General features: G+C 39.2%; 1 protein-coding gene across 6 annotated transcripts in view; it reads right to left on the reverse strand.

Annotated features, from left to right (window-relative positions):
* VWA3B (von Willebrand factor A domain containing 3B) overlaps positions 1 to 22403 on the reverse strand; it is a 165387-nt gene that overhangs the window by 54660 nt on the left and 88324 nt on the right. For 5 of the 6 annotated variants that reach the window (XM_074332571.2, XM_074332569.2, XM_074332566.2 and 2 more), the window contains 5 exons: positions 19758 to 19888; positions 18683 to 18840; positions 7574 to 7726; positions 6111 to 6198; positions 5871 to 6027 (listed from right to left, as the gene is read on the reverse strand). In XM_074332571.2, the coding sequence (XP_074188672.2) occupies positions 5871 to 6027; positions 6111 to 6198; positions 7574 to 7726; positions 18683 to 18840; positions 19758 to 19888 (687 nt within the window). The remainder of the gene's footprint in view (positions 1 to 5870; positions 6028 to 6110; positions 6199 to 7573; positions 7727 to 18682; positions 18841 to 19757; positions 19889 to 22403) is intronic. The other variant, XM_074332568.2, reaches the window with a different exon arrangement.

The following is a 22403-nucleotide window of genomic DNA, read 5'->3' on the forward strand; positions in this document are numbered from 1 at the left end:
AAAAGAAAGTTTGATATTTAGAGTATTCCATTTTCTTAAGCATGCTTACTTTCTCCATTCCCATATTCCAGTTCAGGCTTTAGTCTCCCTGCTTTTATGTTTTGCTTGTCACAAATTATCACTATTTATGCTGGTTGAATAGCCTCCTTTAGTATTTCTTGTAGAGCTGGTCATGTGTTACAAAATTCCCTCAGCTTCTGTATGTCTGGAAAGCTCTTTATTCCTCCATCATATCTAAAGGATATCTCTGCTGGATATATTGTTTCTCTCTTTCAATAGTTTGAATATTTGATTCCACTCCCTCCTGGTTTGTTGAGTTTCTGCTGAAAAATCTGATGATAATCTAATAGGCTTTCCTTTGGAGGTTACTGTCTTCTTTTCCCTGGATGCCTTGAGGATTCTTTCTTTGTTGTTAAGTTTTGACAGCTTCTGTGCCTTGGAGAAGAGCTGTTGTTGTGGTGGTAATTAGGTGTTCTATTTGCTTCTTGGATTCAAAGATCCAGGTCTTTCAACACGTTTGGGGAGTTCCCATCGACTATTTGTTTGAACATACTCTGTTCCCTTCTCCCTTTCTTCTCCTTCTGGTATGCACATTATTCTTATGTTGCTCTTTCTGATGGAGTCGTAAAGTTCTTGTAGAGTTCTTTCATTTCTTTTAAGTCTCAAGTCTCTTTCTTCTTCCATCTGTGTCATTTCCAGATTTCCTTCTTCAATGTCACTGATTCTTTCCTCCATCTGGTCAACTATACTACCAAAGCTGGCTATTTTATTCTTCATCTCTTTTATTGAGTTCTTAATCTCCAGAAATTCTATTTGGTTCTTTTTTAAATTTTGATCTCTTTGGTAAAATGTTCATTTTGTTCTTTGATTGTGTTTGAGTTCATTAAACTGCCTGTCTGTTTTCTTGCATCTCGTTGAGTTTTTTAAGAACTGCAATCCTGAATTCTCTTGTCATTTAAGTTACATATTTCCACGGCTTTAAGTTAATTTTCTGGAGACTTTTCATTTTCTTCCTGAGCTGTCGTGTTACCTTGGTTATTCATGGCCATTAATTATTTATTATTTCTCTTTCTAGACATCTACAGGAGTGGTTCTGCAAAAGGTTGATAGAAAGAGGTCTTTCTTTTGTTTTCCAGTAGGTGTTGGTAGAATGCTTTATTTTCTCTCCGACTGCAGCCCTCTTGTCTCTCTCACACTGTAGTGTTATGTTTTCTCTGCACTATTCCAGCGTCTCACACAATGGGGGCATTCCTTGGGAGACGGGCTACTCCTCTATTAACACGTTGTGTATGGCAGGGTATAAATCCCTCGTGAAGATTCTCGTGATCCGTACACAACGTGTTAATAGTTCGCCTGGGTCACAGGGCGCAGTGTCCCGGTGGGTATGCAGAGAGCTTTTGAAGTTCCAAAGCTCTTCCTGCACCAGATTCAGAGCCCGTGTGTTTCAGCAGATCTGTTGACTCCTGTAGGGATCCGCCCAGATAGGTGGGGCCAGGGGTGGGGTGAGTTGTGAGAGGTGGCCTAGAGCAATGGTGGCGACCACCACCACAGCCAGTCCTGCTTCCACGGCTCCCTCCCCTTTGCCGGAACTAGTTCGGCTGCAAATCTGTGTCTGCGGACCACAGTTCTCAGAACTGCAAATATTTTGTTCTTTTGATCTGACACTGCTACTGTTCCGCTTCTAGCACCGGGCAGGTGGGGGTGGGGTGAGCACTGGAAGGGTAGGGAGGGGGCGGCTCGTCTCAGTGCCTAAAGCTTCCATTCTCTGTGACAGTGAGGGCTTAAACCACCGTTTTCAGCCTTCTTCCCTCAGTCTTTGCTCCAAGGTCTCTGCCGTGAGCGTTGGGTTCAGCCATGTTATATGCTGTCCCCTTAGCCCTGTGGGCCATAAGCCCACATCAAGGCAGGACATCGAGGCAGCCACGACAGGGCAACTAAAGACACTCATGAAACAGGCCTCCTAGAACTGCTTCAGAAAGTGGCAAGAATGATGGGATAAGTGTGTTTGAAGCGAGGGGGAGTATTTTGAGGGGAATTAATGGCAATGTGTCTTTTACTGTAATGATTTTTTAATTTAAACATTCACCATAGTTTTTGATCAAACCTCGTATGGTGCAACAACTGTCTTTTTTAATTAAAATAAGCTTTTCCATCAATAGGAAAGTTTTGTTTAATGCTTCTATGTTTGAAAGCAACCAAACGTGGTACTTTCAATGGCTCCCCGACCGCTCTGCACCTCACAGTCTTCCTCAGCTGAACGATGTGATCAATGGCTGCCTCACTAGGTTGCTCTAAGTTTTACATGAAATACTTGGATGGTCCGATGCTTTGCTCAGAACCTAGTCTGAAGACTCCTCCCATACTAGGTTAGAGACTTGTCATGGCCGTCAAGAGTAACTGACAGAGCTGGGTGACAGCCCAGGTACACAGCTGTCTGCTGAACCCAGATGAAGGCAAAGCAGGAAGCTTGGGCAGGATGATGTTAAAGACACGATGATGATGATTTAGACTTTCCAATGACACAGTCTCATGCTCCCAAATTATTTGTTTGTTTCAAAACAATTGGCAATAAAGAGCTTTGAATTCCAGATTCATCAAATAACTAAAACAGTTTTATTCTCTATATGACTTGGCAATGAATGAATCATTCTGAAAGAGCTCACGTAAAATTGTGTGAAGCACTGGAAACTAAAAGTGCCAGCATCTTGTAATGAAGAGTTGCTAGGGCAACCTCTCTGCTCAATACTTCATTTGCAAGGTGACAGATTTGGTGCTGGTCCAGGAAACACTGAAAACCAAAACAACCTTGTATTCCAGAAGAAGAAAGAGCCCACAGATAAGTCATGAATGAAACAAAGAGCTAGGGACAGTGCTAAACATGGCTTTCCACTTCTACCCAGACAGACGTGGCTGTGCACAGACATAGGACAAGTGAGAGTAATTAAAATTCTCAGTGAAGTGGGTTAAGAGCTGGTTTCCTTTTCAGCTCCATTCTACTTGCTGTCTACTTTTTCATAAAATGTCAGGTCCAAATCTCAAAAGCTATGTATACATCCCACTAAGTGGGATATGTTTTTAGACTATTGTTTTCCTATTCTTCCCATTTATAGCCAAGGGTCTCTTAAAGTCAGAGAAAACATAAGGAATTAAAGATCCAGGTGTGCTTTGAGGGTGAAGTTGGAATTTATTACATATATTTCCATCATCATCACGATTCTTGCTCTTACTATCTGTAACAGAGGTTAGTAGTAAGCACGGTGGTCAGTGTGCCACCAAGCCACAGATATGTGATGAGAACTGACAGGGCTACAAAGGGCCCCAAGTACAAGTCCCAGGGTGAAATGCATTTGAAAAATGTTGGTCCTCTCTCCTTGGCTTTGCTTTCTAGTATCAGAAGACTAGAATGTTCTCCTGAAGACCAGGACTCTCACTACCCTTCCTCCCAGTTTTTCCTCCTTGAATTTCACTCTTGATATTTTTCTCTTTCAGTCCCATGTGGTTTAGTCCTGTGAACTTGACATTATAATTGTCACCTGGGTCAGAGCCACCTAGACATTGCGTCCTGATGGTTGCTCATCTTCCCAGCCTCAAACCTCTCCAACTGTTCTCCAGGTTGCAGCCAAAGCCCAAACTTGATATTTTTTTCTCCTCTGCTAAAACCCCCTCAGTTCCCCTCAGGAGAACATTCAAAATCCTTAACTCAATCAAGACCCTTCCTTCTCCAGTTTTAACACCTTCCTCCAGCCATACTAAACTTTATTTGGAATGACAAATGTTCTCTGACCCTTAGACTTCCCTATCTGCTCCCCCACTGCCGAGGGCACTCCTCCACACCCTGTCACCTCCCCAGAGCTGCACTCCCACTGCCAGTCCGGTCTGAGGTCCTTGTGACAACTGACACTGGCGTAGGAGCCTCTTCTGTATCTTCACTGCACTTTCCACTTGTCACATTGAACTAGAATATCTTACATTAGTTGTTATTTCCTCAACTCTTTGTTGTATATGTTACCAATATTTTTCTGAGATCTGCCTTAATTTTTCTAAATCTTTAATGGCCTAATCATTTTTTGTCTACTTGGTATATTCATTTCTTTCTTTTCTTTCATTTAATTATTTTTTCAATTACAGCTGACTTTCATACTGCCTTCATTTTATTTTTATGTTTTTATGCAAAATAACATTTTTATGTATTCAAACTATGTATCGTTCCTTTGCGGTTTCTTCCTTTGATCTTATGCTTAGGTTTTCTTACAGTATCATGTTTATTTTTTGAGAAATTTACTTTCTGATGCATCTTGGGTTATTGAGAGACTTAAAAGGAGATGTGATAAGCACAAGAAAATTCTATTTCCAGGGAAAGTTCACTAACTATACTTTATCCCAAGTAAAACTCAAGAATGTTAATAAAATAAATCCACAGAATATGAGCAGCTATCACCAAACTTCCTAGAAGAAATAAATCAATGCTCAGTTTCTCTCTGTAGCATCTGGAAGAAGTTATATTTGAGTGATATGTTGACACCTGACTAATCAGGTTAGAGTTCACTGGAGGTATAAATAGAAGCTGCCAGTCACAAGGTGACAGCAAGGGACAGGACCACTCACCTTGAGGCAAAGTCATCAGGAACCCAGCCTAAGTGACAACACACAACGTCCAAGAGCAAGAGACACTGGTCATATTGACCAGGACTCATGTTAAACACCATGGGTGTCATTTCTTAAATGTGACCTACAGAAAAGAGTCACCAGTTCACCCACTGCTTCCAAGTACATCAGACCTCAGCCATGGTAAGACAAATTAGATGAGCCTTTTTTTTTTTTTTAAACTTTTCCTGTCTTTGATTTTCACCAACTTTTTATTATGGAAAATTTCACATATGTAAAAAGAACAGACAGAGCAGTAGAATGAGCTTCCTCCCACTCAAAATTCTTATTATCCAAATTTAACAATTATCAACTAATTCATGGCCAATCTTGCTTTACCTCCTCCTCCTCTACCCTCACTCCCTCATCATGCAGATTATTTTGAAGCAAATCCCAAGCCTTTTATCTTTCCTCTATCTATATTTCAGGATGAGATAAGGGTATTATTTCCCGTTAGGAACTCTAAAGCCTGCTATATTCCTATTTAAGTTATTTGTTGATGTCATATTTGAAGCTTCGGCATTCAGTCCTTGTACCCTCTCACTTCTCTTGTGTTCCTCCCTCCTCCCTGTGCCATCTGAGTGCACCACTCAACCACTCCTGCGAAGTGCAAGGACCTGCTCATTGCCCACGGCAGGGGACACTCCAGCACTTACGTGGCTTCCTCCTCATTTAACCTTCCCACGCCCTCTGACTGGAAGCTCTTCTTCCAGCATGTGAATGACTGTCACTCATCACTCTCTTAGGGTTCTTTTGCTGTGGCACACCTTCCTTCTCTCCCTCCCTCCTTCTCTTTGTCTTTTTCTCTCTTTCCTTTGGAGATTTCATGATGGTAAAGATGCCACTGCACTTGGGAAGAGAAGGTGAGTAAAGGAAGGACATAGCCTCTAACAAGTTTGCCCTGTCCTTGAGTATTGGATGATGTTAACCCAGGACTAGGGACTAGACCTAGAGGTTTCAGACATTCCTGCAGCTCCACACCGCCCCCACCAGCAGCAAACCACGACCTGCCACCCCAACAAAGGCCAGTTCCTTTTCCGCCTAAAAGCAAAAATGCTCAAGAGCTGCTCTCTCTCCTTTTTACTGCCATTACAAAGAATTCTATTTCAATGGCTGAATACATTGCGGTTATAACTACACAACACATTGAAGTGGACGACATTTCATTTAACCAGAAAATGCACAGTATGTCAAGCAGAGAGAGACTTATAGAAAAGAAGCTGTACCTCATCAAAGACCTTGGACACAACATGCTTGTCCAGAACGGGAACATAAGTGGGGCTGTGAGGGACGGCTGCCACTGACAAGGCATCCATGATGGTGAGTTTCTTGGCAACCAAGCCATGGGTCCTGAGCCAGTTAGCTGAAGACATACCTGAAGAACTAAGAACATAAGACTGTAACATTTTAAACTCATAACAAACAAAACCACAACAAAACCGTCCTGGTGAAAATAAAACACTCACTCTTGATCATAAACTTGGCTTCCTTCTGGAATCAATCTTTCTAATGGTTTGGCATTCAGATGCTCATCTGTCAGCAGGACGCTCATTTCTGTGGGAAGGGAAATGGCAGTTGTACGATTTCCTCATATATGGGGCTTGTATCAGAATGCACAAGGCTCACACGTATCTCAGAATTCAGTTGTGGCTGAGGGCTAATAAATGCACCACACTTCAGAGAACACTGGTGTGTCAGCATGGGTTCTCAGGCAAGATTCATTGGCAGTTGACATTAAAGACCACTGTATAGGTAAATACAGCACTGTCACTGTTTTTCTGTCCCACCCTGTGGTCACTGAGATCTCTCCAAGGAAGAATGGGACATACCCATTCTCTCGTTCTCCAGAGAACACATTTAAAAACGTTAAATAAGAATACCACTAATCACTGATTGTTCAATGTTGTCCTCATTAGACTCCCTCAAATGACACAGGGGAGCCTTAATCGATATTTTAGGTTTTGCTAGTTTGTTTTGTGGTTCAGCTCTATGTGGGAAACCAAAATCCCTATTAGGTCCTATTTAGTTGTAGGTTCAAATTTTCACATTAGTATTTGGGGTTATAATGTATACCTATATGTAAACTTGGATTTCTTAATGAAAAGGAATATTAGCTAGTTGGATCAGCAGCATCTAGTAGGAGGCGTGTTTGGGCATGATCTAGTTAAATGCCTAAGAAATCATATCCTAATCATCACATGACAATCCCCTGAAAAAGTATGCACATAGCAGACAGGAAATATGACCGGATAATTGACACTGAGGAAAAGACATCACACCAACCAGCACTGAAGAACACAAGGTCTGATTAAGCTATGACTGAGTAACAAGAGGTGTGAATCTGTCACTCGGGTGCTCCCTGCTGCCTAGGGCATCGCGCATGTGTGCGTGTCTGTGTGTGCGTGTCTGTGTCTGTGTGTGTGTGTTTAGCTGGGATTTATTATTTATCAACTATTTTAAATATAGGGAAGAGTACTATAGGAATTATACTTTTAGAAATTTACTATTTTAAGAATGATTTTATAAATAGTAATGAAAATTGAGTGGAGAAGTCCTATTTTCCTCACATTTAGCCCCCAAAAGGCTGACAATATGGACCAGAGAGGGCACAGTGGATGGTGTCATCTGTGAATGAAGGGAAGAAAATAAACCAACTATGAAGTATTAGATGTTCAAGGTCAAACCATGGAGTGGCAACATTACCACCAGCACTGTAGTTACAGGCCACAAGCGTACTACACACATCAGGCACAGTGCGTGTCAGTCTGGCCTAAGGAAATCCAGCCCGTGAAAGCAGGCAGACCTAATGTACAAGAGAGCCCTCTGAACAGGAAGCAATCCGAACTCACTTACGAATGATTTGTTTACCCCCAAAGTATTTATAGCCAGCTCTTTCAGGAGCAGAGACACTGGGCACAGGGAGGCCCACCTGGGCGTCCTGACACAGAGAGCCTCTCTGGCTTGCCTCTGTCCCTGGGAGTGTTCCAGGTGCTGGGAGTGGAAAGGCCATCCTTCCTCTTGCTGCACACTGAGTTCCTGAGGGAGGACTGCTGGCCTCTCAGCAGGCTGGTTTTTGTTGATTCTGTTGGTATCACAGGGAGAGGGATTAAAGGAATTTGGGATGGAAAGAAGTGCTTCACTAGATGCAACTATTTCCTTGAATCCTTAAAAAAATAATGCAGCTTGTTTCCAACCCTCTGAGCACAGGTCTGTTACCAGCTGAATGCTGTGATGAGGGCTTGGTCCATTTATCTGAGTTCAAGCTCTGCCCCTTTCACAGAGAAAGCTGCTTCCAAGGTCATTCAGGTCATTAGCAGAATTCATTTCCTTGCAGTTGTAGGCCTGAGGTCCCTGTTTCCTTGCCAGCTGTCAGCCAGAAAGGCCCCTCTCAGCTCCTACGGCACCCGCATTCCTACCACGGGCCCCTCCATCTCTAAGCCAGGAGCAGCACACTGACTTCCCCTCGTGCTTCAAGTCTCCTGATGCCACCAGCTGGAAAAAGCCCCTGTTTCTAAGAGCTTGGATAAGTACCTGCCCCTCGCCCCCACGACCCTGTCTCAATGTCAACGTAACATAATCATGCAAGTGATGACTCATCAGTCACAGGTTTCAGGGTTTAGAGTGGGACATCTCTGGTAGGCAGTTTTAGAAACTCTGCCTACCACCGTTGCTATCTGAACCTTTATATTGTTTTCTACCTTCTGTTGGGTCCCTTCTACTAGCAAGTGGACACTTGTCAAATACTGACATTTAATCTGTGTATTCTGGATGATGAGCCTGTACCGAGACATCTTGATGAGTTTTCATATGTAATTACATAACCCACACTAATTGTAAATGTGTTCTGTACTTCACAATATAAAGATACAAGTACCACAGCTTTATGCAGTATTCACGAATGAAATGTGTCCTTGTTCTCAACAAGAAGGGACTTAGCATCTCCTGTAAGGAAGTAGATAGAGTGAAGATCAGTTAATAACCTGCAAATTGCCTAACTTATGTACAGAGAGGTAACACCAGTGGTCTCCATGCATGGAGACAGGAGTGTGCTCTGTGTTATTCCTTGCATTTCTAGACAACGAAAGGGTGAGTCCTGTCTTGGTTGCCTCTGTAACCAGGGATCTAAAAGGATAAATCTTCTTGAGAGCTACATCTATGAGAAAGAGAGATGAACAGTCCACGCAGGATCACTGACCTCCTGCCACTGGCCGCACTGGCAGGACAGCTTGATCAAAATCACTAGGCAGACTTCTGGAAAAATGGCGGTGTGAGGTGAGCCTCTGTAAAGCTCCCCTGGAATTTACAAAGAATCGAACAACAAAAACTCCACAAAGGACTCCCTGCACAGCACACAGGCAAGACGAAGAGGCCCACTACCGAAATCACCTACAGGTGGGAGATTCACGCGAGTGGAGGGAGGAGGAAAGGGAGAAGTGCGCGGAGACGGAGCCGCGCAGGCGCAGGACACAGACCTAGCTCAGTGCTCTGAGCTCGCTGCTTCCCGAAACTACCGCAGCTGCGGGAGAGGGAAGAACTCGGGCTGCTAGGGCTCCGCCAGGGCTCCACAGGGCTGAGGGGACAGCATATAACACGGCTGAACCCAACGCTCACGGCAGAGACCTTGGAGAAAAGACTGAGGGAAAAAGGCTGAAAACGGTGATTTAAGCCCTCACTGCTGAGCAGAGAACGGAGCCTTAGGCACTGAGACTAGCCGCCCCCCCGCCCCCAGAGCTCGTCCCACCCCCACCTGCCCGGTGCTAGAAGCGAAACAGTAGCAGTGTCAGATCAAAACAACAGAAAATTTGCTGTTTTGAGAACTGTGGAACGCAGACACAAATTCACAGCCCAACTAGTTCCAGCAAGGAGGAGAGAGCTGTGGAAGCGGGACCGGCTGTGGCGGTGGTCGCCGCCATTGCTCTGGGCCTCCTCTCACAACTCACCCCACCCCTGACCCCACCTATCTGGGCGGATCCCTGCAGGAGTAAACAGAACTGCTCAATCATACGGGCTCTGAATCAGGAGCTGGAAGAGCTTTGGAACATCAAAAGCTCTCCGCATACCCACCGGGACACTGCGCCCAGTGACCTAGACGAACTATTAACAGAGGAGAAGCCCATCTCCCAGGGAATCGCCCCATTGTGTGAGAAGTTGGAATAGTGCAGAGAAAACATAGCACTACTGTGTGGGAGAAGAAAAATAAGTTGCAGTTGGAGAAATAATAAAACATTCTACCAACAAGTACTGGAAAACAAAAGAAAGACCGCTTTCTATCAACCTGTTGCAGAAGTCACTCCTGTGGATGTCTAGGAAGAGAAATAGTAAACCAGTAATCGCCATGAATAACCAAGGCAACAAGATAGCTCAGAAAGAAAGTGAAAAATCTCCAGAGAAGGCACTTAAAGATACAGAAATATGTGACTTAAATGACGGAGAATTCAAGATTGCAGTTCTAAAAAAACTCAACGAGATACAAGAAAACACAGATAGGCAGTTAAATGAACTCAGAAACACAATCAAAGAACAGCATGAGCATTTTACAAAAGAGATTGAAATCTTAAAAAAGAACCAAATAGAATTTCTGGAGATTAAGAACTCAATAGAAGAAATTAAGAATGAAATAACCAGCTTAGGTAGTAGAGTTGACCAGATGGAGGAAAGAATCAGTGACATCGAAGATAGAAACCTGGAAATGACACAGAGAGAAGAAGAAAGAGACTTGAGACTTAAAAGAAATGAAAGAACTCTACAAGAACTTTCTGACTCCATCAGAAAGAGCAATATAAGAATAATGGGCATACCAGAAGGAGAAGAAAGAGAGAAGGGAACAGAGAATATATTCAAACAAATTGTCGATGAGAACTTCCCAAATTTGTGGACAGAACTGGACCCTCGAATCCAAGAAGCAAATAGAACACCTAGTTACCTCAATCCCAACAGGCCTTTCCAAGGCACATTGTATTGAAGCTGTCTAAAATCAACAACAAAGAAAGAATCCTCAAGGCAGCCAGGGAAAAGAAGACGGTAACTTACAAAGGAAAGCCCATTAGATTATCATCAGATTTTTCAGCAGAAACTCTATAAGCCAGGAGGGAGTGGAACCAAATATTCAAACTATTGAAAGAGAGAAATCATGAGCCAAGAATAATATATCCAGCAAAGATATCCTTTAGATATGAAGGAAGAATAAAGACCTTTCCAGACATACAGAAGCTGAGGGAATTTTCTAATACACGAACTGCACTACAAGAAATACTAAAGGAGGCTATTCGACCACCATCAACAGGGACAATTTGTGGCAACCAAAACTCAAAAAGGGGGAGAGTAAAGGCCTGAACCGGAATATGGGAATGGAGAAAGTAAGCGTGCTGAAGAAAATGGAATACTCTAAATATCAAACTTTCTTTTACATAAACTTAAGGGCAACCACTCAAAATAAATCCAGAATTGAAATATATACTGAAATAAAAAAAGAAACAGAGGGAAACATCATAGAATACCACCACACAGAAATAATAGACAACAACAAAAAGGCAAAGAAACAATGGAGACACAACCTTACCAGAAAACTAAGGATAGAATGACAGGAAATCCTCACATATCAATAATCACCCTAAATGTAAATGGACTGAACTCACCAATAAAAAGGCACAGAGTAGCAGATTGGATCAAAAAACTAAACCCAACCATATGCTGTCTCCAAGAGACACATCTCAGCTACAAGGACAAGCATAGACTCAAAGTGAAAGGGTGGAAATTGACACTCCAAGCAAATGGTACCCAGAGAAAATCAGGTGTAGCCATAATGATATCAGATGAAACAGACTTCAAGGTGGAAAAGATAACAAGAGACAAAGATGGACATTTCATAATGGTGAAGGGGACTGTACAACAAGAAGACATAACAGTCATCAATATTTATGCCCCCAATCAGGGAGCACCGAAATACACCAAGCAACTACTAACAGAACTAAAGGGAGAAATTGACCAAAATACAATTATACTAGGGGACTTAAATACATCATTGACAGCTATGGATAGATCATCCAAACAGAAAATAAATAACGAAATAGCAGCCCTAAATGACACATTAGATGAAATGGACATAATTGACATTTATGGAGCACTTCATCCTAAAACATCAGACTATACATTCTTTTCTAGTGTACATGGAACATTATTAAGGACAGACCATATATTGGGACATAAAATCAGTCTCAACAAATTTAAGAAGATTGAAATCATACCAAGCATATTCTCTGATCACAAGGCTTTGAAATTGGATATCAACTGCAAAATGAAAGCAGGAAAAAACACAAATACATGGAGATTAAACAACATACTTTTAAAGAATTACTGGGTCAAAGAAGAAGTTAGAGAAGAGATCAAAAGATACATAGAAACAAATGACAATGAAAATACATCCTACCAAAATTTTTGGGATGCAGCGAAAGCAGTTTTAAGAGGGACGTTTATCTCATTACAGGCCTATCTCAAGAAACAAGAAAACTCCCAAATAAATAACCTCATGTTACACCTTAAAGAACTAGAAAAAGAAGAACAAGTAAAACCCAAGGTCAGCAGAAGAAAGGAAATAACAAAAATTAGAGCAGAACTAAATGAAATAGAGAACAAAAAGACAATGGAAAAAATTAATGTGACAAAGAGCTGGTTCTTTGAAAAGATTAACAAAATTGACAAACCCTTGGCTAGACTTACTAAGATAAAAAGAGACAAGACACTAATTAACAAAATCAGAAACAAAAGAGGGGAAGTTATCACGGAAACCACAGAAATACAAAGGATCATCCAAGAATACTATGAAGGACTATATGCCACCAAATTCAATAACCTAGAAGAAATGGACGAGTTCTTAGAAACATATAGCCTTGCAAGGCTGAACCATGAAGAAATGGAAAATCTAAACAGACCGATCACCAGTAATGAAATTGAATCAGTCATCCAAAACCTTCCCAAAAGCAAAAGTCCAGGACCAGATGGCTTCATTAGTGATTTCCACCAAACCTTCAAAGAGGATCTAATATAAATCCTGCTCAAACTCTTCCAAAAAATTGAAGAAGAGACAGTACTCCCTAACTCATTTTACGAGGCCAACATTACCCTGATACCAAAACCTGGTAAGGACAGCACAAAAAAAGAAAACTGCTGACCAATATCTCTGATGAATACCGATGCAAAAATCCTAAATAAAATTCTAGCAAATCGAATCCAACAATGCATTAAAAAGATTATTCATCACGACCAAGTGGGGTTCATCCCCGGGGCACAAGGATGGTTCGACATCCGCAAATCCATCAATGTGATACATCACATAAACAAAATAAAGGACAAAAATCATATGATTATATCAATTGATGCAGAAAAAGCATTTGACAACATACAACATCCATTTATGATTAAAACACTTAATAAAATGGGTATAGAAGGAAAATACCTTAACATAATAAAGGCCATATATGACAAGCCCTCTGCTAATCTCATAATTAATGGTGAAAAACTGAAGCCCTTTGCTCTACGTTCAGGAACACGACAGGGCTGTCTCCTATCACCTCTGCTTTTCAACATAGTGTTGGAAGTCCTTGCCAGAGCAATCAGGCAAAAGAAAGAAATAAAAGGCATCCAAATTGGGAATGAAGAAGTTAAATTATCACTCTTTGCAGATGACATGATGCTATATATAGAAAACCCTAAAGACTCCACCAAAAAGCTATTAGAAACAATCAACGAATACAGTAAAGTTGCTGGCTACAAAATAAACGTACAAAAGTCCATTGCATTTCTATATACTAACAATGAAATCTCAGAAAAAGAAAATACAAAACACAACTCCTTTTGCAATTGTAGCAAAAAGAATAAAATACCTAGGGATAAACTTAACCAAGGATGTGAAAGACCTATATGCTGAAAACTATAAGACTTTTTTGAAAGAAATTGAAGAAGACACAAAGAAATGGAAAGACATTCCGTGCTCATGGATTGGAAGAATCAACATAGTTAAAATGGCCATATTACCCAAAGCAATATACAGATTCAATGCAATCCCCATCAAAATCCCAATGGCATATTTTAAAGAAATAGAACAAAAAATCATCAGATTTGTTTGGAACCACAAAAGACCCCGAATAGCCAAAGCAATCTTAAGGAAAAAGAACAACAATGGAGGTATCACACTTCCTGACTTTGGCTTGTACTACAGGGCCACAATAATCAAAACAGCATGGTATTGGCAGAAAAACAGACACATAGACCAATGGAATAGAATTGAGAACCCAGAAATAAAACCACATAAATATGGACAGATAATTTTTGACAAAGAAGCTAAAAACATACAATGGAACAAAGACAGCCTCTTCAATAAATGGTGCTGGGAGAATTGGATAGCCACGTGCAAAAGAATGAAACTGGACTGCTATTTGTCACCATGTGCCAAAGTTAATTCAAAATGGATCAAAGACTTAAGCATAAGACCTGACACAATAAACTGCATAGAAGAAAACATAGGTACTAAACTTAAGGACCTTGGGTTCAAAGAGCATTTTATGAACTTGACTCCAAAGGCAATGGAAGTAAAAGCTAAAAAAACTAATGGGACTATATGAAACTTAAAATCTTCTGCACAGCAAAAGAAACCATTGACAAAATAAAGAGGCCACCAACTGAATGGGAGAAGATTTTTGCAAACAGTGCCTCCGATAAGGGGCTAGTATCCAGAATATACAAGGAACTCATGCAACTCAACAACAAAAAAACAAACAACCCAATTGAAAAATGGGCTAATGACCTGAAGAGACATTTCTCCAAAGAGGACATACAAATGGCAAATAGACATATGAAAAAATGCTCAACATCACTAATCATCAGAGAAATGCAAATCAAAACCACAATGAGATATCACCTCACCCCAGTCAGAATGGCTATCATCAACAAGACAGATAGTAACAAGTGTTGGAAAGGCTGTGGAGAAAAAGGAACCCTCATACACTGTTGGTGGGAATGCAGACTGGTGCAGCCATTATGGAAGGCTGTGTGGAGGTTCCTCAAAAAATTACGAATAGAATTGCCATATGACCCAGCAATCCCTCTCCTGGGTATCGACCCAAAAAATCTGAAAACATTTATACATAAAGACACGTGTGCTCCAATGTTCACTGCAGTTTTGTTTACGGTGGCCAAGACATGGAAACAACCAAAATGTCCTTCGATAGATGAATGGATGAAGAAGTTGTGGTATATATACACAATGGAATACTATTTGGCGGTAAGAAAAGATGATATAGGAACATTTGTGACAACATGGATGGATCTTGAGAGTGTAATGCTGAGTGAAATAAGTCAGACAGAAAAAGCAGAGAACCATATGATTTCGCTGATATGTGGTATATAAACCAAAGACAACAAAAGAACAAGACAAACAAATGAGAAACAGAAACTCATAGACACAGACAATAGTTTAGTGGTTACCAGAGGGTAAGGGGGGTGGGGGGGTGGGAGAAGAGGGTAAGGGGGATCAAATATATGGTGATGGAAGGAGAACTGACTCTGGGTGGTGAACACACAATGGGATTTATAGATGATGTAATACAGAATTGTACACCTGAAATCTATGTAATTTTACTAACAATTGTCACCCCAATAAATTTAAAAAATAAATTAAAAAAAAAAAAGACGTCCTGATCTCTCCTCGTCTTCAGTCAATTTACAACCATTATGAAATCACTTGAACCACTTGTAAACCATCTTCATGGTCACTGCAGCATCACCATAAACTAATTTTAACATTTTGTGTGTTTCTTTAGTACAGTTTTTCCGTTTGAAACAAAATTTCATGTTAATGCGTTGTTCGTGACCCTTGATTTACGGCACATTTTAAAACACACCTGACTGACTGCACCAAACAAGTTGAAACTTGTCACCCACTGTTACTAAGGTTGATGCGCCGCTTCCTTATTGAAGATCCTGCCTTTCTACTCGGCACTCGGCAGCAGCAGGCACCGTACATTTGATCACACCTCGTACAATAAACTATCCTTTCCTCATGAGATTTATCAATTATATTTGATTATATAAATAAAGATAACACCATCTGATACTCAAGATATTTAAAACTAGGTAAGGTAAAGAAATCTAAATTGAAGTAAGATATCTATACTTTACGTGAAGTGGTAAAATGTGGGTACCAATAAACTTTTATAAGTCATATATGTATGCTATCATACCCAGAGAAACCATTACAAAAACCGTACAAAGAGATACACTCAAAAACATTACAAGTAAATCAAAATGGATTTTGTTTTAAAGTTCAAGTAACCTGAAGGAAGACAAGAAAAGAGAAATAGAGGAATGAGATCAATGTAAACAAATAGAAAATAATAAAGTAACAGTAGTACCATATTTCCCCAAAAATAAGATTTAGCGGAACAATCAGCTCTAATGCATCTTTTGGAGCAAAAATTAATATAAGACCCAGTATTATATTATATTATATTATATTATATTATATTATATTATATTAGACCCAGTCTTATATCATATAAGACCTAGTATTACATTATATTATATTATATTATATTATATTATATTATATTATATTATATTATATTAGACTGGGTCTTATATTAATTTTTGCTCCAAAAGATGCATTAGAGCTGATGGTCCGGCTAGGTCTTATTTTGGGGGAAACACGATGATAACATATCAATAATTACTTTAAATGTAAATGGTCTGATTACACTAATAAAAGACATATATTGGCTGAGTGGATTAAAGAACAGGATCAAACTAAATATGACATATAAGAAATTTATACTTCAAGTACAAAATAGGTAGATTGAAAATAAAAGGATAGAAAAAAGATATGCAATGCAAATATTAATAAAAATCTAGAGCAGCTATTTTAATATCTGATAATGTAGACTTCACAGCAGGAAAAAAATACATAATAAAGGGATAAATCTACCAGGAAGACATACAGATCCTAAATGAGTACATACAAACCAATACAGTCTTAAAATACTACATGGAGCTAAAACTGATAGAGCTGAAAAGAAATATAGACAAATCAACAAATATAGTTGAGGATCTCATCTCCTCCCTCTCAGCAACTGAAAGATCTACTAGACACAAAAACAGCAAGCACAGAGAGCTGAACAACACAACCAGACTAAGAATCTAACTGACATAGAACATGCCCCTCAACAACAGCAGAATACACGTTTTTTTCCAAGTGCTTTTGAAACATTTATCGAGACAGACTATGTATTAGGCATTAAAACATATCTCAACTAACTCAAAAGAATTAAAATCATAGAGAGTGTGTTCTCTGACCATAGTGGAATCAAACTAGAAATCAATAACAGAGAGACAACAGGAAAAAACTCTAAACATGTGGAAGTTAAACAATGCATTTATCAATCATCCATAGGTCAAAGAGGAAGTCTTAAAGGAAATAAAAATACTTAGAAATGAATGAAAACAAAAAGACAACAAATCAATATATGTGAGATGCAGCTAAAAGAGAGCTGGGAGGGAAATTTATAGCACTAAATGCTTACATTGGAAATGAAATATCTCAAATCAATAATAGGATCCTAAACCAAGAAACTAGAAAATGAAGAGCAAAATAAAACTAAAGGAGGCAGAAGAGAGGAAACAATAAAGAGCAGAAATCAATGAAACTGAACATAGTAAAACATTAGAGAAAATCAATTAGACAAAACCTGCTGTTGGGGGTGGTAGAGAAACCAATAAATCTGATAAAACCTTTAAAGACAAAATTTAAAAAGACAAAGATTTAAGGCAAGATTTAAAAAGGCAAGATTTAAAAAGACAAAAAAAGAAAGAGGGAGGAAGGAAAGAAGAGAGGAAGGGAGGGAGAAATAGAGAGAAAGAGAAGACAGACACAAATACTAGTATCAGGAATGAAATAGGGGACATCACTATAGCTCTTGCAGCCATTAAAAAGCTAATAAAGGATTTTCTGTGTGGAGGATGAAGCTGAATAACAATGAATGTCAACTATAATTTGATATATATATAGTCACAAAATGTGGAGTACAGCCTAAATGGAAATGTTACAGCTATATACGATGTCAGAGGGGCAGTAGATTGGGGGAGGGGGGTTATCACTTTGTAAGGGGTGTAAATGTATATTACATTGCTTTGTACACCTGAAACTAATTTTTAAAAAAAAAAAAACTAATAAAGGAATACAGTGAACAACTTTGCATAAATTTGACAACTTAGAAAAAATAGACCATATCCTCAAAAACTACAAACTGCCAAAACTCAACCAACATGAAATATACAACATTCACCTCTAAAACCATTTTTTAAAAATTGAATTCTTAATGGAAAAAAAATCCTGAAAAATAAATCTCCAGGCCCAAATGGCTCCATGATGATTTTACCAAATATTTTAAAAAGAATTACTCCAAGTTCTTCCAAAAAGAGAAGGGACAAATGACCCATGTAGAAAATGGGCAGAGCACATGCACAGATTTTTTACCACAGAGAATATACAGATTGCAAATGCAAGTTAAAACTACAGTGAGATATCGCACACCTATTAGAATGGCTAAGACAAAAAAATAGTGACAACGCCAAATGCTGGTGAGAATGTGGAGAAACTGGATCACTTATACATTGCTGGTGATAATGTAAAATGTCACAGTCACTCCTCTGGAAAACAGTTTGGCAGCTTTAAAATCACATAAATGTACACACACAAACACAAGAAAAACTGGAACACGCTGAATAAGATCACAGATTGTATCACTGTCAATATCTTGCTTGCAAAATTGTGCTATTGTTTTTTTTGCAAGATGTCACCATTGGGTGAAACAGGGTCAGGGTTTGTATATGGGATATCTCTGTATTATTTCTTCCAACTGCATATGAATGCATAATTGTTTCAATAAAAATTTCAATAAAGAACACAGGTTTAGGCTTCTTTGATAATATGTGGGTGTAGTTTTAGAAGGAAAACCAGTAATGAGATTCAAACCATTTTGTTCACTAATACCTGCGTGGAGGACTTTCTTTTTCTGAATCTTTTGACTTGAAAGGTTCCCTGGTACTTTAGACGTATTTAAGAATGACATCTGTGTTGCTTCGACATCAGAGTGAGGATTTGCGCATTTTTCTGAGGTTGAAATCACAGAACAGATTTCTTTCTGATGCCTGTTTGGATTTAGATGAAAAGTAGACAAAGAAAAAGAGAACAAAAAGAAAAAGAAGGGGGGAAACATGAAATTTGCATCAAGAAGGCAGAGTTAGATCAAAACAGTCATGTAGAAAGCTGCAAACTTAAAAGGAAGTGAGCCTCCCCCCACGGGGCCCATGAAGAAGAGCAGACAGGGCCCAGATGTGCACTGAGCCATTGGATGCGGCTCACACCACAGCTCTGGGCCTTCCCAGCTGTGAGGCTTCCGCCACCGTGCATTGGCTGCATGGGTGATGCGTGATTGACATAAGGAGAGCCAGCTGTAACCCAGAAAGCATTGCAGAAAACCATTCCTCTAACTGAAGGGCTGGGCAGTTAGCGCTCATAAAAGCCAGTGGGGGAACCCTTCCTTGGACCCCCAGTGCTCACAGAAAGTTAATTGTCAGAGCTTCATAGGATGGGAAAGACCCGGGAAGCCATCTATCCCAAATCCTACTACCACACACACCATTTTGAAGATGAGAGAGCCATAGCAATGGACAGAATGGAGGCAAGCTGTGAACTCACCAACATCCAGAGTGAAGTCCAGACCTTGGGCGTCCTGAGCCCTGAGTCAGGCCCCCTCCACTTCACTACAGTCCTGCTCTGCTGTCACTGCCTGGGTTGGGGGCCTGTTCACATTGGGTGCAGATGAAACTAACACCACTCTTGGTTGCCACCAAGGGCTTCAAAACTTACATATCAAGGTGAACATTTGTTATCTGATTATTATATTATACATTCTCTTTGCTTAAAAAAATCCTAATATAATCATACTATGTGATTCTTTTCACTAAAAGAAATTTCACAAAGCATGGCAGTAGGAAGAAGTGTCAAAGAGAGGGAGCAGAGCATGAGAGGACCCCAGTGGGGACAGGCGGTGTGGCGTGCTCACTTATCATCTCCCCCCTTTGAACCGTTGTACCACCAGTCCATGATCAAGGACTCGGAGTAAAGGCTTTGCACCTTCTCCAGGTCACGGCGTCCCTGCTCCATTTCCTGAATTAAAAGAGTCAGATCTTCACTCTGCCAAAATGAGAAGTGAATACACCATGAGACTGTATAAGAGTCCACACTGCAAACATTTCTGAAACAAAACCAACTGCATCAGGACAAGAAGAATCGAAAGAGTTCAGGTAGTTCTCACATTGTTCCATTTGCCAACAGCTTCATCGAGGTATAATTCACATACAATAAGCTGAGCATATGGAAAGTGTACCATTTAAGTAGTTTCGCCACTCATGCCTGTTTGAAGTCATCACTGCAATCAAGATGATACACGTCAACTCCCAAAAGTATCCTCGTGCCCCTTGTAAATCTGTGTCCCCCACCGTAAAACCCCTCCCCCATTCCCAAGCAACTATTTATCTGCTTTCTGTCACTATGTTAGTTTCAATTTTCTAGAATTTTATATAAATGGAATCATAAAATATGTATTCTTTTTTTGGTCTAGTTTCCTTAACTCATTTAATTATTTTGAGATTCACTCATGTGGCATGAATCAATAGCTCATTCATTTTTATTGCTGAGTGCTCTATTGTATACTGGATACCAAAATTTAGTCACCTGCTGTTTCCAGGAAATTTAGTCATTTCAGTTGTTTCCAGGTTTGGGCCAGTCCATTGATTTATATTACCCCCAAAGCCATCCTGTCTTTTTTTTTTTAAGTTTATTGGGGTGACAATTGTTAGTGAAGTTACATAGATTTCAGGTGTACAATTCTGTATTACATCATCTATATGTCACATTGTGTGTTCACCACACAGAGTCAGTTGATTAGTACAGCTACAGAGTAAGCTTTATTCCCACTTTAGTCTTCTTTTTCAAGATTGTTTAAGCTTTCCTAGGGCCTGTGTCTTGCCATATAAATTTTAGAATAAGCTTGATTATGTCTATAAAGAACCTTTCTGGGATTTTGATAGAAATTTTATTAAACCTATAGATCAAATAAGGGGGTACTGACATCTCTAATATGTTGAGTCTTTGATTTCTTCTGCATTTTTAAGCTTTCAGCATAAAAATCCTGTATATATTTTAAAATGTACACCTAAATATTTCATTTTCTTTCAAGCAATTATAAATGGTATTGGCTATTTAATTTTGACTTCTGCAAGTTCAGTTGCTTTACAAAAATGGGATTAAATTTTGTGTATTGATCTTGTAACCAGTGACCTTGCTGAACTAACTTAATAGTTCCAAAAGTTAGTGGTTTTGTTTTGTTTTGTTTTTTGTAGCTTTCATTGGGTTGCCTATAGACAATATGTTATCTATAAAAAGGGACAGTTCTATTTCTTCCTTTCCTATTTATATGCCTTTTCTTTCTTTTGTTGTCTTGTCATGGGTAAAGCTTCTGGTAGTATCCTAAGTGGTTAGAATGGATGCCCTTGTCTCTTTGTTGCTCTTAAGAGGAAATTAATCAATTTTTCACTATTAAGTATTATTTTGGCTGTAGGTTATGGTGACGTAAATTGAGGAAATTTCCCTCTATTCCTATTTTGCTGAGAGTTGTTTTTTTTTTGTTTTTTTTGTTTGTTTGTTTGATCATGAATGGACACTGAATTTGGTGAAGGCTTTTCCTGCACAAACAATTCCTGCCCCCGATTTCTCTTCTTTAGCCTGCTGGTATGCTGGGTTAACAGTCATTGTCTTTTTTAATGTTGAACCAGCCTTGTATATCTGGAATAAATTCCCCTTGGCATGATGTATAATTCTTTTAATGTGCTGCTGGATTCATATTATTAATATTTTATTGAGGATGTTTACATCTTTGTTCATGAGGGAGATTGCTATGTAGATTTCTTTTTTTTAAATACTGTATGTCTGTCTGTTTGGTGTCAAGGTACTACTTGCTTCATAAAATGAATTAGGAAGTGATCCCTCCTACTCTATTTCTATCTATCTATCTAATTATTTTATTATTTTTATTATATTAGTTTCAGGTGTACAAAATAGTATTTTTAGACATTTACACCCCTCACCAAGTGATACCCCTCAAGTCTACTATCCCTCTGACATCATATATAGCTGTTATAATACCATTGACTATATTCCCTATATCTTGAAATAAATTGGTTTAGGTATTCTTTGAATGTTTAGTAAAAATTCTCCATGGAGCCACCAGGGCCTGAGTATTTCTTTTTGAGAAGTTTTAAAATTATTAATGCAATTTTAAAAATGATTTTAGTGCTATTGACATTGTCCATTTTATCTTGGTTGAGTTTTGGTAGTTTGTGGTTTTTGTGATAGTGATCCATTTTCTATGTTGTCAACTTTATGAGTACAATGTTGTCCATTATATTCTTTTATCATCTTTTTAATGACTGCAAGAGCTATTGTGATATTCTCTATTTCATTCCAGCTATTAGTGCTTTGTGAGTGCTCTTTTTGTCTTTGTCAGTCTTGCAAAAGGCTTTATCAATTCTTAAGCTGCCCCCACCAAAGAGTTTTTTTGTCTCATTGATTTTCTTTATTTTTCTCTTTTCTATTTCATTGATTTATGTTCTTTTATTGTTTCCTTCCTCCTGCTTACTTTGGTTCTACT

The sequence above is a fragment of the Rhinolophus sinicus genome, chromosome 2 (genome assembly GCF_057876585.1).
Source record: "Rhinolophus sinicus isolate RSI-liver-muscle chromosome 2, RSI-T2T, whole genome shotgun sequence".
NCBI classification, from domain to species: domain Eukaryota; kingdom Metazoa; phylum Chordata; class Mammalia; order Chiroptera; family Rhinolophidae; genus Rhinolophus; species Rhinolophus sinicus.